This window comes from Crocodylus porosus, unplaced genomic scaffold, assembly GCF_001723895.1.
Source record: "Crocodylus porosus isolate Cpor-Errol unplaced genomic scaffold, CroPor_comp1, whole genome shotgun sequence".
In the NCBI taxonomy this organism is placed as follows: Eukaryota; Metazoa; Chordata; order Crocodylia; family Crocodylidae; genus Crocodylus; species Crocodylus porosus.
In genome coordinates this window covers 59,078,557-59,093,321 of record NW_017728907.1, presented here as the reverse complement: position 1 = coordinate 59,093,321, position 14,765 = coordinate 59,078,557, and the positions used below count along the sequence as shown (strand labels likewise).

Below are 14,765 nucleotides of genomic sequence, written 5' to 3'. Positions count from 1 at the left end.
GTACCCATTTAGCAAGTTCGTTTTTTCCTGGGCATCAGTTGCCCCATCTGGTTTAGCAGGGGTCCAATGTTGCCCTTGCTTTTCCTCCGGCTCCCCACATATCTAAAAAAGGACTTTTTATTTTCCTTGATATTTGTAGCTAGCTGGAGTTCCGTCGCAGCCTTGGCTTTCCTGGTTTGCTCTCTGCAAGTCCAAACTAAAGCAGAGTAATCTTCCTTGGTGGCGGTTCCAGTCCTCCATCCTTTGAATTTGATCTACCTAACATAATCTTTACTTGCACACAGTGTTGGGCTATGCAGTTTTCATCTTCTATCATTAGCTACCAGCATACTAACAATTTAAGATTTACCTCACAAACTCTCCCCAATTTTACTTTGCATTAGTTGTCCCACATCCAAGCATCACTCAGGCTTCATATTCATGGCTGATCTCTCTCTGCCACCTACAAAACACTGCAGCTAAGATTTTCTGCTTTTCCTCATAAACCTGAACCATAAAAATCTACCCAAGTCTTTCCATTCCCAGTACTGTAACTTGATGCCTTGATTACTTCATGTCTCAGTTAACATGACCTTCTCCTCTAGCAAGATATGGGAGGCCACAAAGAAGAAATCACAGAAGCAAAGAAAATGGGGTGGCTCACTGAGAGGTTTGGGAAGAAGAAAAGATGAAACTAAATGACTCAGTTGTCTTTTTTTTCTATTTAGAAGATGTCTTTATAATTGACTAAACTTTCACAAATACAGTGAAACAACTTCATGGATGAAAATCCCATGATTTAGAAAATCCTTAAAATCATAGCTAGTAAGATCAGAAAGAATTGTCAGTCTGAATTCACTATAATACAGGTACACAACTCACCAAGGAATTCCTGTGACAAGTCCATTAATTTGCGATCAGATTAAAGCATGTCTTATAGAAAGAATACTGTGCTTTATATTTCAGTTGATACAAAATCTGCCCTCTCTCTTCCAAGTCATATACTGAGACCATTAAAAATGCATGCCTTATTTCTCATTGAAATAATGCACATCTTCCTGTATCTAGATCTTGTGCCTAGTACTACTGCCCTAAATGTTGTCTTCATATGCCTTTTCCCTGTGACTACTCATGGATTTCCTTCTTTGCTCTTTTTTTTAATTAAACTGAAAATAGCATTATAATCTTAATCATTAATTCAAATTTGGCTCAGGCTAACAGCAACAAAGGTACTGAGCAATATAAACTGTTCAGATGCACTTGTAAGAATGAAGAAGGTGTATCCAGCAAATTCATGGGAGTCAGGTATCTGCCTACCCAAACACATCATCAAAACTGGTGTCTGGAGCAACTGGGTTAGGGACCGAATGTCTATCAAGACTCAAACCTCCCCACTAAATGTTCCATCCAAGATCAGGGGTTGAGGTACACTGACAAGACAGCTGACAGAGCTCACACAGGCTATCCCAAGCCCTATTCTGAGAGAAGCAACATCTCCACTCAGGATCAGGCCCTTTGCAATTGAAAAAGCACAGGTCTCCAGGACTGTCATTCTGGAACCTTTCATTCCTATTACAGAAATTCATTCACAAGTATATGGAAGCATATTTTAGAATTTGGGGCCAGTTAAATGAAAAGGACTGGAGAGAAAATTAAAACAGTGTAAGGAAAAGAAAGCCATGACTGCCTATCCATCATGACAAAAATTGGATTATAGAAATAAATTCCAGAAGGCCAGTAATTGGGCAGGAGATTCACTGCAAGGTGCTTTACCTACCTATTTTATGCAGACTTTGCTTCTTTTCATTTTCAAAGTTATCTTTCTGCTCTTGATCTTCCTCATTATCACTATCCAACTTAGTTTCAGTCTCTACAGCTCCAGACAATATTAAGGCTGGCATATTTGGTTGCACTGTAAAGATCCAAAAGACTTCAAGTAAGCTGGGTGGTACAGAGGTTATGATATTAAAATCATCATCCACCAGCAGCTTCCTTGTTCAGTCTACAGGAGCTTTGCTCTACTGCATTCCTCTTTTCCTTCCTTCTATCCACCCGGTCTCAAAACAGTCCAATGCCGTGAAATGCATCCTCAGAAAGCTCAGCACCTTTAAATGCTGAAATAGCTTACTAGAAACTGAAAGAGAAAATAAATATAGCGAAGAACTGGAAGAGAAGGGTAAAGAATTACCTGCATCTAAAGACCTTCCCGTCAAGGAAGAAGCAGAAGGAGTTTTCCTTCGAAGCAACGTAAGGCGTACGACCTGTCCTGTATTACGCAATGCTTCCACCACTTGTTGGTTGGTATAATCTTGAATGTTAATTCCATCGACCTAATGTACACAAAAAAAAAAAAAAAAAAATCACATGAGAAAAATCAATCTCAATGCGATTCCTATGTTTTGTTTTGAGAGCTCCATCATGTACTGTAGTACATAAAAAATAATGAAACTCATCTTTCAAGAACTATAACTGCTAGCCCTCAGATCACTACATGCACAAATCTTGCACTGACACAGGGCACAGGCACTTATATGCACTACTGTAAGGTAAGGAAGGGTGGGCTTCTACAGCTTGTTAACCACTCCATTAGAACTACCCATGTTCATGCTTTCACAATGATGGCTAAACTTGGCTAATGACGGAGGGGTGAACTACCAAAGGTTAGCTTTCATCTGTTACAAGGAAGTAGCACTACAAAGGCAGGTACCACAAAGTAGCTGATGCACTATGAATTTCCACCCTCATTAACTTTTCAGCAGTGTTTTTGTGTGCCCAGCCCCTCAGTTACATCAGGATAATTATACAGTGCCATCTTCAAAATGTATTTTCAAAGAAAATACAAAAAAGAACTTGAGGGGGAGGGGCACACAAGGCAGCCATGTACTAATTTTTAGTATAAAATAATTTTTTCCCAGCATAGTTACTAGAAGCAAACAGCAGTTTGAAATGTACTGTTCATGGAACTTCCTAGATACACTCGTCAGACTAAGTCCTTTCAGATGTCATCAGTACAACTTTTCTGCCAGATCTCCGCCCAGCTTACACACACACATATTGTGCATGTGGTGCACTTTAAGTACACTAACTTTTAAATGACTATTTTATTTTGCACCCCCAAAGCCAAATGTCTCCACACACACAAGATTCTGACCATGTATCCATCAGCATCTGTACTTGCAAAACTGTAGTTGCAAGCATAAGCAGGCATCAACTTGTGCATGCATGGGGAGAGAAGACAAAATTTAGACAAAATTTAGGTATTGTGTCTGCAGAACATTTAGTCCCAAATATTTTATACGCTTTGAAAGTGAATGTCTCCAAGTTAAGAAATATTTCAGATTTTAAATTATTTATTTTCTTATGTTTTAGGTGTGCATATTAGCTATTACTCAGTTCATACAGTATTGCCATTTTTCCAAACTATTTTAATTTTTACATACACGCATGGCTTTGTTAAAACTCTGAATGAATATTTCTATAGTGTCAATGCGATGTTATCAGCTTATACATAGTTATACAGTGTTTCTTTAACTCCACGGATTTTAGTGGGTGTTGACAGTATTTGGCTTTCTAACCCATCCCACTCTGAAATGCTTCAATCCACACATCCACCTAGTTTACTGTTTGCAATCTCTGTTCTCAATTTTGCAGTAAACTAATAATCTAACCACTGCAAACCAGAGCTGCTAACTTAAGCACTAACTTGTATTAACATAGCTATGAAAACGAAAATAAATTGCTGACATTCCTCCGTTTTATAAACTGGATGCAATTGGGTTCTGAACTGAAGTTTAAATTATTAAAGCTATTTTTCATTTTTTTTTAAATCCAGACATAGAATAGTGCTAGTTCCAAAAACCAGAAATATATTAAATATTTTTCCTTACTGCAACAATTTTGTCATGCACTTGTATACATCCACTGTGATCTGCGGCACTGCCAGGTATTATATTTTTCACAAAAATCCCAGAGGAATCCGCTTTAAAAAATACATACATACATATAAACAAACAAAAAAACAAAGAAATGAACAAATTAAAGCATTAATTATGTCCTTTTGTTAAACAGCTATACATTAAGAGCCCAAGACCCTTGTACCTTTGAAGGACTGAGTCCACAAATGAAAGGAATTTGCCTCTAATTCTACTCACAAATGGTCACTCTCTTCACATCACATCACAAAATTGGGCAAAAAAAGTTACACATCAAGAGTCAGAGCTAAAGAAAATAGTAACAGCACAAGCATCCTGATGCCGAGTCGCTTAATTTATGCTTAAACCTGTTCAGAGACAAGACAGCTCCCATACTATATAGGCTATGAAATGGCAAGGCACTTAAGCTTGTGCTGAAGTGCTTTGTTGGATCCGAACCTCATCCTTGTCTTATCTTTTAATAATTTAATCATTTAAAAATCAGAGAAATCCCTTGTGAAAAGACAATTTTTTAACAAACAGGAGTTGCAGAAATCAAAAAGGTTTCCTTCTTTTGAACATTTAAAGTGAACCCTGTGCATGGATATTTTGATCCATTACCAGAGCTCAAACACTAGCCCATGCATAAAAGTATGTCATCTCCATTTTATGTGCTGGAGACTTCATCAAAAACACAAAGCCAATACAGGGTATTCTGAGCATTTATTTATGAGACTAATTTAAACATGTTACAGTAAAAGCGTTGTTATCTGGCATAAGGGGGATAAGTAAGGGTGATGCCGGTTATCTAAAAATTCTGGTTATCTGAGAGTTATACCAGCCCCAGCCTGCAGCGACAGCCTGCCCTGCCCCGCACATATCCCTTTCCCCTCCCCCCATACCTTCCCCCACAGACTTTCCTGCCTGGGGGGTGCATGTGCACATGCGTGTGTGTGCACTCAGCTCCCTGCCCCAAATTTCTCCCTCTACCTATGTGGATATTAACTAGAAGAGCTCCCAGCAGCTACTCTATCAGCAGCATCACTAAACAATGTAAACAATAGAAATACTTGATGCATATGCTGGACGGGCTTGGCAAAGATTCCAGTTACTAAAGTGAAGATTTGTACTGGGAGATATTGGAAATTCCAGTTAATAGAATATTCTGGTTAGTAAAATGCCAGTTAACACAGCCTTTACTGTATTTTATTTTTTGTGAAGGCACCTAAAGAATCCACATCCCAGCTTGTGCCAGGTCCTCAACAGACACGGACCATAGGACAGTCAGGGACCATGTCTTTAACTGACCCCAACCTGCAAAATTAGCAATCCAGCATCCTGTAAAAAATGTTTTAAATTTTAAATTAGACCCATGGGACTCCTTAGGACTGAGAAAAGCAACAGATCGTTCTTCAAACAATTTATCCTATGATTTCATACATTTTGTGGGGTACGAAGTTGCAGAGGAGTATTTTAAAATACTATTCAGTTTTCCTTTAAAAAAACAGGTTTTGATAAATCAATCTTTCATAATTAGTATAACTCACCAAGATCAGCTGCTCCAGCATACCCAACAATAGTTATACCCAAGCTTTGTCCATTCTTTTTTATAAGCTCCACATCATAGGTGTCAAAAAGGGTGGTATTATCCTAGAAGTCAAATATACAGTTTACAAAACAGAATGTCTACATGAAAAGAGTTTTCTCAGTAGCATTTAGAGCATCCAATGTTCTTCATTGCCCAATTTCAGATAACATCAAGGGATCTCATTTGCAAAGGATGGCTGCTTACTTTTTTTTAAGTTACTGATTTTGGTTGCCACTTACCCACTTCTGAAACTCCCAGCTACTATATTTATACTAAATCACAAGTAGATACCAGGAGAAAAATCAATGTCTTTCAAACAAGGGGGCATATTTCTCACAGTTTCCAATGCCACTCAACAAAAGAACACTTGCCAAAAAAATACTCATGGCAGATCATGGAAACAATAAAGACTTTTCTCTGTTCCCATCACACAGTAGCCCTGACAATGTGATGATCTGGCATCCTTGACTGATCAATCCCAGGAAGCAGAGAACTCTTTCAGATATATGTGATCATGACACTATGCCAGAGGCAAAGAAGATATTTGGCTCCCCTGTCCCTGTCTGTCTTGACAGGCCAGGTTCTATTAAGTGGAAACTTTTTTAATCTGTTAGAATTAAGAAAATCATATACATGTGATTTGTGAGCTACACACAGCAGAGGTTGCTACTTCTGTGTTTAGAAGAAACACCCAACACACTGTGGATGCTACTGAAATAAGCATGTGTTTTTGTAAGCTGTACTCCAACAATAAGTGGCTCATAGCACATTTTGAATCTGGTGCTCAAGGCTGTTGTAGGTTTTTACACTAAGTGTTTAACATAATGAAACAGTGCCTTAAATTAATCCTATGTGCATATATACTGAATCACATTCAAAGGACAAGTTTTATACAATTTATTATCCTGATATGAACTGAAGACAACACAGGGCAGCAGAAGCTTTGAAACATGCATCTCAAACCTGGTGACAACCGGAAGCCAAACTACTTTGATTTCCATTTAATGGAAACAATTCAAGACCTAGGAAGCAGGCAGGGAATCTGGAAAATCTTTTTAAAACCAGAATTTTGTTGCCTATTGTAACAGGGTGGCCTCCTTGTCAGGTCTCTGCCAGCCACCCTGTTCTTGGGGTAACTGTCCACTTCGCTCGCCTGCCATGCCTTGGTGTAAAAATATGAGCGTCATTACTAATGTAGGCGGCTACCCATTACTCGCCCTGCTGACAAGGGCCTTAATACCTGCTCCAACCTCCTCTCCACCGGTCCCATGCCTTGCAGATGTTACTCTGTGGGTGTTACTTCTCCAGCCTATGGACAGAGCAAACTGGGCACACAGTTGTAGCTCTTCTCTACAACCCTGGAGGGCCACTTACATGCCACCCCTCTCTCACCAGGGTCCCATTTACTCTGCTGGCTCTCACAGTAGTAGCTACCTAGGGTCAGGAGGGACCTGAACAGATTATCTAGCCTGACCCCCTGCCACAGGCAGGAATGAATGCTGGGTTCACAAGACCCCAGACAGGTGATCATCCAAAATCCTCTTTAATTTGCCCAAGGTAGGGATGAGGACCACTACACTGGGAAGCTGGTTTCAGATTTTGGCCACCCTAACTGTAAAATATTGCCTTCTGATCTCTAACCTAAACCTATTCTCCATCAACTCTCACCCAGCCTCTTTTACACTACCCTCTCTCAGGGCCATACTCATCCCGCCCGGCCTCACCTGGCTTTGGGCTTAGCTCTCCATGCCATGCCTTAGTCACCCCTGGTGCAGTCTGTTGGGTGCCTCCCACTACCCTCACCTTATTATTGCCAATTCTATAAGTACAGGCCTATCTTCCTCCTGGACCCACACCAGGCCATTATGCCCCCTCCCCCACCGGGCCTTCTCACTCACCCACACTCATGGGGCCATTCTAATCTTCACCCCTCTCACTCAGGGTCTCACTTGCACCCCCAGGCCTTCTTCTGCCACCTGGGTGTGGCCGTAGGTCCCTCCTCCTGCCTGAGCTTTGCCTCAGAGCTCCCCCTGCTCGTTAGAACACCAAGGGCACGGGGCTGGGGTTATAAGATACGTGTCTGCCCTTAAGGCACACCTATAAACTGGAGAGAAGATGCCTCATCACAGACAGTACTAGGAAAAAAGAAAGAAGGGAGAAGCACAAGGTGTGGCACATCCTCCACCCTCTGAATTCTCTTTATTATTATCTTTGATAAATATAAATAGCCACAAATTAAAAAGGTATGGGGACATGAACTGATACCCAGAGGAAATTTATAGATATGCAGCTAATCCTCATTATGCCACAGTATGCAACTATTCAACCTTGAAAAGCAAAAATCAAAAGTCCAGGATACCAGAATTCACTTCAGGCCACTCTGTAAAAGTTGCTGTTAAAGCTATGTAGAAGGGAGTAAAAAGAACAGAACAGAAAAGAAAAGAACAGGACAGAACAGAAAAAGAAAAAGAAAAGGAGTCAGGGCCACTGAGAATGTGTTGGTTTTTGGTCCCTTTTTAAACGAGAGAAATGGGAGACAGTCAGAAAAAGAAAGAAAGAAAGGCCAGGAATAAATGGTTACAGGTTGTGCACATCAGCACAGTCTGATACCAGGAAGCACTTTGCTAAGGTACTGTGCCTGCTCTGTGCATGTCATTTCCTGGAACTGCAAGTAGTGTAGCCACCTTAATGAAGTACTGTACCCACCAGTAAGCCCTGTGGTTACATTGCTATGCTAAGACAGTAACACTTTTTTGTTTCAGGAGGTAGTATACAGGGAGTAAGTAGAATATAGTCTTCCTGGAGCTATATTAGGACAGTATAGATGCATCCTCAGAGAAGAAAAAGAGTAAAGCATGAGAGGGACTTGATACTGCTACCAGGAAAATGGAGCACATTGCTAAGATGGAGGAGACCACCCCCAACAGCCCAGGTTAAAAAAAACAAGCAGTCCCAGTCCCTGCAGTTGCCTAGCTACTAAGTATGTTGATTTTGGTCATGGTTCTCTCCCCCAAAGCCAATTTTCTTCTCCTAAATTCAACTGTCTTTTCCCACAGCACCACCTCAGCATCTCTCTTGCCTAAAAGGCATCATTGGATTCTTGCCCCTTCTCTCCTGACCAAGCCATTTTTTCTTTTCCCTTGCCTTCCTTTCCAAGGCAGCCTCAGAAGCACATTTCAGAGGCACTCTAGCAGAGTGAATGACACTATAGGAGACCCTCGCCATTCGCGGGGGGTACGTTCTAGAGATCCCCACAAATGGGGAAATCCGCGAATACTGTACTGCATCACCTGTGTTGAAAACTTGTAGGGGATAATCCTGCGCTGCTTTATGGTCCGCTGGTGCCGACTCTCCCATCAAATTCACATTATGTAGGCTGTGCCTCTTTTTTACATTTCTCAAACCACCACTTACTTGAGGAGTGCAGTAGCAAAGTGTCATCACGCTGCGCAGGGAGAGAGCGTGGGTTGGCATGGCGCACCATGAATATTTGAAACCACGAATTGCAAATCTGTAAATAGTGAGGGTTTCCTGTACATCTGAATTTAGCGAAAATATTCCCTTGTTGCATGGACTAGCGAATGCAGAATTGAGAGGGTGTTTCTGCAAAACACAGCTGTGGAGGGCCAAATACAGTCAAGCTGCTAGGGCACAGCTAAATGAAGCTAAAATGGAGGGTCACAGCTTTGTACAGTAACAACTATATTTGCTGTCCTATTTCACTGTGTTCACACAGGTTGGGGCTTGTTTTTGGATATTCAGATAGAGAACCAAGGAAGTTTAAAGCAAATACAGCATTTTAACATAAAATTAATACAGGTCCTAACTGACAATTTGAGATCTATTTTAACTGGTTTGACAGGTAATCCAAAAAAAATTTTTTTTAATCTTGGCATGATAAAACTCACAGCTACTAAAAGTCCTCTCCAAAAGCAGAGAAGGAGATTATGGGGAAGGAAAGAGGGGAGGAAGTTCTTTTCCTCATGGAGATTGCTAGATGTAAAGGAAAAGGCAGGCTATGAAATTCATAATAAATTCATTCAGATTAGTCATAATTCATTCAGATTAGCCACAACTTTCAGCTTCAGCAAAGGTCCCTCATAATCCATCAGCAAACTGACAAGATGCTTCTTCCACGTAAACCCTCGGGCTCTTCCAGCGCAAAATTCAATAACTGTCATGACTAACCAAATGAATGATTCTGGATCACATAAAAAACATGAAGAACCCTGAAAAGGGGTGGAGAAAAAAGGTACAAATCTAATAGCACCAAAAAGAAGGACGTTTTAGAGAGCTGCAGAAACTGTAGCATTCAGGATCGCTGCAGGCTGATGTATGGCACTAACTATTCTGCTGAACAAGTCAATTTGCAAGGTCAATTCCTAACACCACAGAAGTGAGAAAATATATTCTACAGAAGGCAAAGCTAAGACTGTTATTTCTGCTAATATAGTTGTAGCAGAGCACTAGAGTGCTGGCTACTAGCAACAGTAATAAGGACAGCTGCCAATTAATAGGGCAGCACAGGTGAGGGTTGCCAGGGCAACTAATGCTGGTCAGCGGGCTAGAAGAGGGCTAGGCTGGGCCTTTATAAACAGCCCAGGCCGGAGCCTAGCTAGCAGCTCCCTCCAGACAGCTGCAGGAGCAGGAGCGCTGAGCAGCTCGGGTCGATGGTTGCAGTCTGACCGGCTGCAATGATACAGGGGTAAAGGGAACCCTGACGGAGGTAGGAGAGAGAGCCAGCAGAGAGCGGAGTTGGTATTAAAAGCTCAGTGGTTTATGATCGGTTATAGCCGGCTGGCATATAATTTGTTGAGTTGAGTTACAAACCTGGAGGCTTATTGTGTTTGTTACAGCCGTTTGGCTTTGGGTTTGGTTACTGTTTAATACCGGAGGACTGGGTGAGGCTGTAGGGGTGTGAGGAGGCCTCACGGGAGCTCCCCAATAATCTGGGGGTCCCGGGTGCCCAGTAGTGGCACAGCGAGCGGTGCCAGTGGGGCACAGCTGTTTGCGCCGGAGAGGCGCAGTGTGCGGGGTTTCGGACCCCAGCCCGTGAAGGCGGTATTTTGCCCAGTGGGGCAAGCGACCCAGGAAAGGGTCAAGGGGCCAGGCACGGCTGCGGCCACCTGAGCCCCAAGCGCGGGAAACGCTCGAGCGAGACCCCAGAGGGGGCAACGGGTGTGAGAGGCATGGGATAGGCCCCAGAGGGGGGCAACGAGCGTGAGGCGCGGCACAGGCCCCAGAGAGGGCGAGGGTGAGGGCTCAGCTTTGTTTGGGGGCGCGTTGGCCCAGCCCTGGAGCAAAAAAGGGGGCAGCGAAGAGCCCCAGAGCCAAAGGGGGCAGCGAAGAGCCCCAGAGCTAGTGGGGGATCCCGACCCCAGCCCAGCAGGACAGTATCGGGAGTAACGCCCGAGTAGGCCGTGAGACCCCAAAGGAAGGTCAGGGGGCCAGGCACGGCTACGACCACCTGAGCCCCGACCGCGGGAAGCGCGGCATAGGTCCCAGAGAGGGCGAGGGAAGCGCGAGCAGCGCGACACAGGCTCCAGCGAGGGCCGAGCAAAACAAGAGGCTCCTGAGCGAGCAATTAGTCCCCGACCGGCATGAAGCCCCGGAGAAGGGCGGGCGCGCAGTATACATCCTGGAGAGGGGCAGGCGCGCAGTATAAGCCCGGAGAGGGGCTGACGTCCAGGTAGGGGCCAGATCAAGAAGAGCTTGGCAGAGCAGTAGAGAAGCCCAGGTGGGGCGAGTAGGCCCAGGAGAGGGCAAAAGGGGAACAGGAGCCCAGGAGGGGCAAATATATGACCAGAAAATGTTTGGTACAGCTGCAAGGCTTGGGGCGTGCTAAAGGGCAGGTTTGGAGGCACGCATTAGCCCTTAAGGTGGGGGTGCACTGAGGCACCCCATACGGAGCAGGGGCAGTTCAACTTACGCTGTGTATTAGGAGATAAAGGCAGCCTCCCTAATTGAACGAATTACCATCAAAGACGTGGCGGGCGAGGATATGAGGGTGCTGGATCACCTAAGTTGACACAGCAGGGGGCGCTAGCGGGATCACGGCCGCCCCCGCACCCACTCCGTGACAATAGTCTTGAAAAATATGATACAGCCAAAAAGCAGTTCTGCAAGGCTGCACTGATTCTCTAAAAACTGTCGCTGAATGCTTATGCAAGACATCAAGCTGAAGTGTGCTAGTTAATGTTCATTTAAATCCATGCTCTCCATCACCGTGATTTGAGGGTGTAGAGTTCAAGGGTCAGGCCAGAAAACAAGAGAAGGGGAAAACTTTTGTTTTGCCCCACCTGGATGTTAGGCTCTTTCTCCGTTCTTCAATGCTCTCCACTCAGATCCTCTATTACAGGGGTTGGCAGCCTAAAATTACTAACTTGGAGGCCCATGGAGCCATGGCTTAGGTGGCATTTGGCAGCAAGGACCTCTACCTGTGCTGCACTGCAGGCAGGCCCTGGGGTTCTGGTGGAGGGGGAGACCTGCAGTTGGGGGGGCACGGGCACCAGCAGAGGGGAGCTTCCTCTGCACCACCCTGCAGCTGAGGGGCAGGGAGAAGTGCTCTCCGACTCCCTCCCAGAAAATATTACTGACCCCTGGTCTATTAACTTCTTCAGCTCTCCTTTTGTGAAGAGAACCTGGTGGGGGGCTCTCCAGGGAGGAGTAAGGGGTTCCCTCCCAACAGAAGCCAAATGGCCACATGCTACCTTTGCAGCAGGACAGCAGACTTGGGACAACGTGGATGGCAGGCTGAACCAACGATTTGTGTTTTAACAAAACTCCTTTCTCATTCCAAGTTCTATTTAAGAACTAGACAAGAAAGAAAAGGCTACTCGGACTAGATTCCACACCTCAAGCTAAGAAGCTCAGTAGTAGCAGATGGCGTGCAAGCACAGCTTTGTTTATGTTTAAAGACCTAGTGTACACTAAGTGTAGCATTTGTTGATTTTAATTACTCAAAACTGAAGAGAATGACTTCAAAAACAAGAGACTTTGATATGACCATGATGAAATTTGCTAAAACAAGTTTCACATTTTTAAGATACATTTCCTTTCACAGACAGTAGTGCAGACTACAAGACATTACACTTATGTTTCATAAAAAGATCATTGGGTTTAATAACTCTGCTTTGGTCATAGTGCATGCTGGATTTCAGGCAAAGGAAAATTAAAAGATCAGGTTTTAAATACACTTGTAGTTGATTGATTACCAGAAATTTAATGAGCTGGGGGGGGGGGAATCTAAAAGTTAAATTTATTGACAATGCTTATGGTCCTAATAATTAAATCCTTCACTTTAAAATAAATTCTGCAACATTGGTCAATCCAATCCTAAGAGAAGAGGTATTTATAGCATTCTGTAGAAAAGAAAAAGTACAGAAGGGAGAGCGGATGGCTAACGTAACGATCACTTAATACTTGTATGTGACACTTAGAAGCCCAACTGAGCAGCAAAACGTTGGAACGCTGCAGTCTACCCGGAGCCCTTCAGCACTTGTGAATGCTTCACTCTGTTTCTGGCTATGACCCACATCAGAACTTAGTTTAAGAACTGTAAGGAAACGTTAGATACTTACACCTCTGCTCTGAAATGAGGGCAATGCACCAACAGGCAAGCTCACAGGAGTTGGTGGAGTCACAGTAACTTCACATACTGGATCTCTTGCAACCACCATCCTTACAGAATTCCCACAGTTTCTCAACACTTGAGCAACTTGTTCACTGGTCATTCCTTGTACATTGGTTCCTCCAATCTGTAGGATGTGATCTCCTGTTTTGAGTCGCCCATCCTTCAAACAAACAAACAAACAAACAAAAACCCTAAAACATTTTATAAGTAACTGGAACAAAATTTTACATTGCAAAATTGCAACTGTGGAATAGAAATGTTTTCATGAGGCAACTAGTGCATGAAAATACCATGAAATCAATCAGCGCTGCAACAACTAATTTACGGAAGTGCTAAGACAATTAGCCACTGTATTTTATAATGGTGTTTAACAATTCTCCAGAAAGCCGTTAAAAACTCATAGGCCTTTAACAGTGCATTTATTTTTAAAAAAGATTAAATATCTTATTTATTGGGAATCAAATACCAAAAATGTTTTATAATCTTGAAGTCTGAGATTTTCTGAGAATTAAGTGATCAAATAGCAGAACAGGAGCTTAGGGATGAAAGCATAGTATTTAGATTTAGTGCTATTTGGTCAATCTCATGATACTTGTATGTTAGGCTTACAGTTCTCGTTCACATGACTAGTCCTTACTCAAGCAAGTAATTCCACTGAACATAAGGGAACAACGCACATGAGTATAATTACTCTTGTAAAAAGTCAGTAAAATCAAGATCTAAGTCATCATTCTTAATGCAAGAGAAAGTAATGCTAAACATTCATGGGCTCAAACCATCAACTGGCATATTCTAGCATCGTTCCACTGAGTAAATTCACTATTCTACACCAGCTGAGGAGCTGGCCCATAACATTGTTTCTGGGGCCACTTCTTGGACAAGTTAAGGGTCATTTTCAAAAGCCTTCCAGTGCTAGCATGCATGTGCCCAATATTTCATACATTTTCAATTTTTTCTTCCATTTAACTGAGCTTGATCTGGTAACATCTACATTTATATCTGCTATTTGAAACCAAAACATTTTGTTCCTTGCAGCAAAACAGGTGTTTCACAGTAAATGAAAAAGCACTGATTTATACAACGTTTCATAGAAGAGGTACTCAAGTAACAGCCAACACTTTCCATTCCAGCTCTTGAAACAGCCAATTGTCACTTTTATTCCTTACTGAAGCAAATCCCATAAACTGCCTTTTTCTGTACAAAGGTTTTAAAATGCAACAGTTCTTTGTTGAACATCTAGGGCCCTGGGCAGCATTTATTCTAACTGGGCACTGGCAACTGTTGGGTTTTTTTAAGTCCAAATCCTATTGAATACTTCAAGCCCTTAACCAAACTTAGGCTAAGTACAGATTGTTAAAAAGCATGAGGCTGACTGGATTCAATCTTCCCAGGTTAGTCTAAGCTGCATAGATTGAACTGATAAGCAAACTGACTTTTGATTCCAGGAATGCAGCTACACTGTCTGCAGTGGGCCATGCCAAAAGCTCAGCTGGAGCAGATAGCTTGAGTCAAAGCTAGCCCACCCAACCTGCAAGGGTGGGGGAGTTTGCAGGAGTGATGCAGAGCATCCTGGGATGCTGGAAGACTCTGAGGTAACTTGAATCTGGAGGGGATCCAAGTCAGATGTTCAATAAACCAATTTAACCTAAATTAG

At 42.9% G+C, this 14,765-nt stretch overlaps 1 protein-coding gene across 7 annotated transcripts in view; it reads right to left on the bottom strand.

The window, feature by feature from the left end:
- The window catches only part of PATJ (PATJ, crumbs cell polarity complex component), a 226,842-nt gene that overhangs the window by 201,743 nt on the left and 10,334 nt on the right, over positions 1-14,765 (bottom strand). For 6 of the 7 annotated variants that reach the window (XM_019531540.1, XM_019531542.1, XM_019531543.1 and 3 more), the window contains 5 exons: positions 13,059-13,271; positions 5,438-5,540; positions 3,867-3,955; positions 2,168-2,309; positions 1,757-1,891 (listed from right to left, as the gene is read on the bottom strand). In XM_019531540.1, coding sequence (XP_019387085.1) covers positions 1,757-1,891; positions 2,168-2,309; positions 3,867-3,955; positions 5,438-5,540; positions 13,059-13,271 — 682 coding nt within the window. The remainder of the gene's footprint in view (positions 1-1,756; positions 1,892-2,167; positions 2,310-3,866; positions 3,956-5,437; positions 5,541-13,058; positions 13,272-14,765) is intronic. The other variant, XM_019531544.1, reaches the window with a different exon arrangement.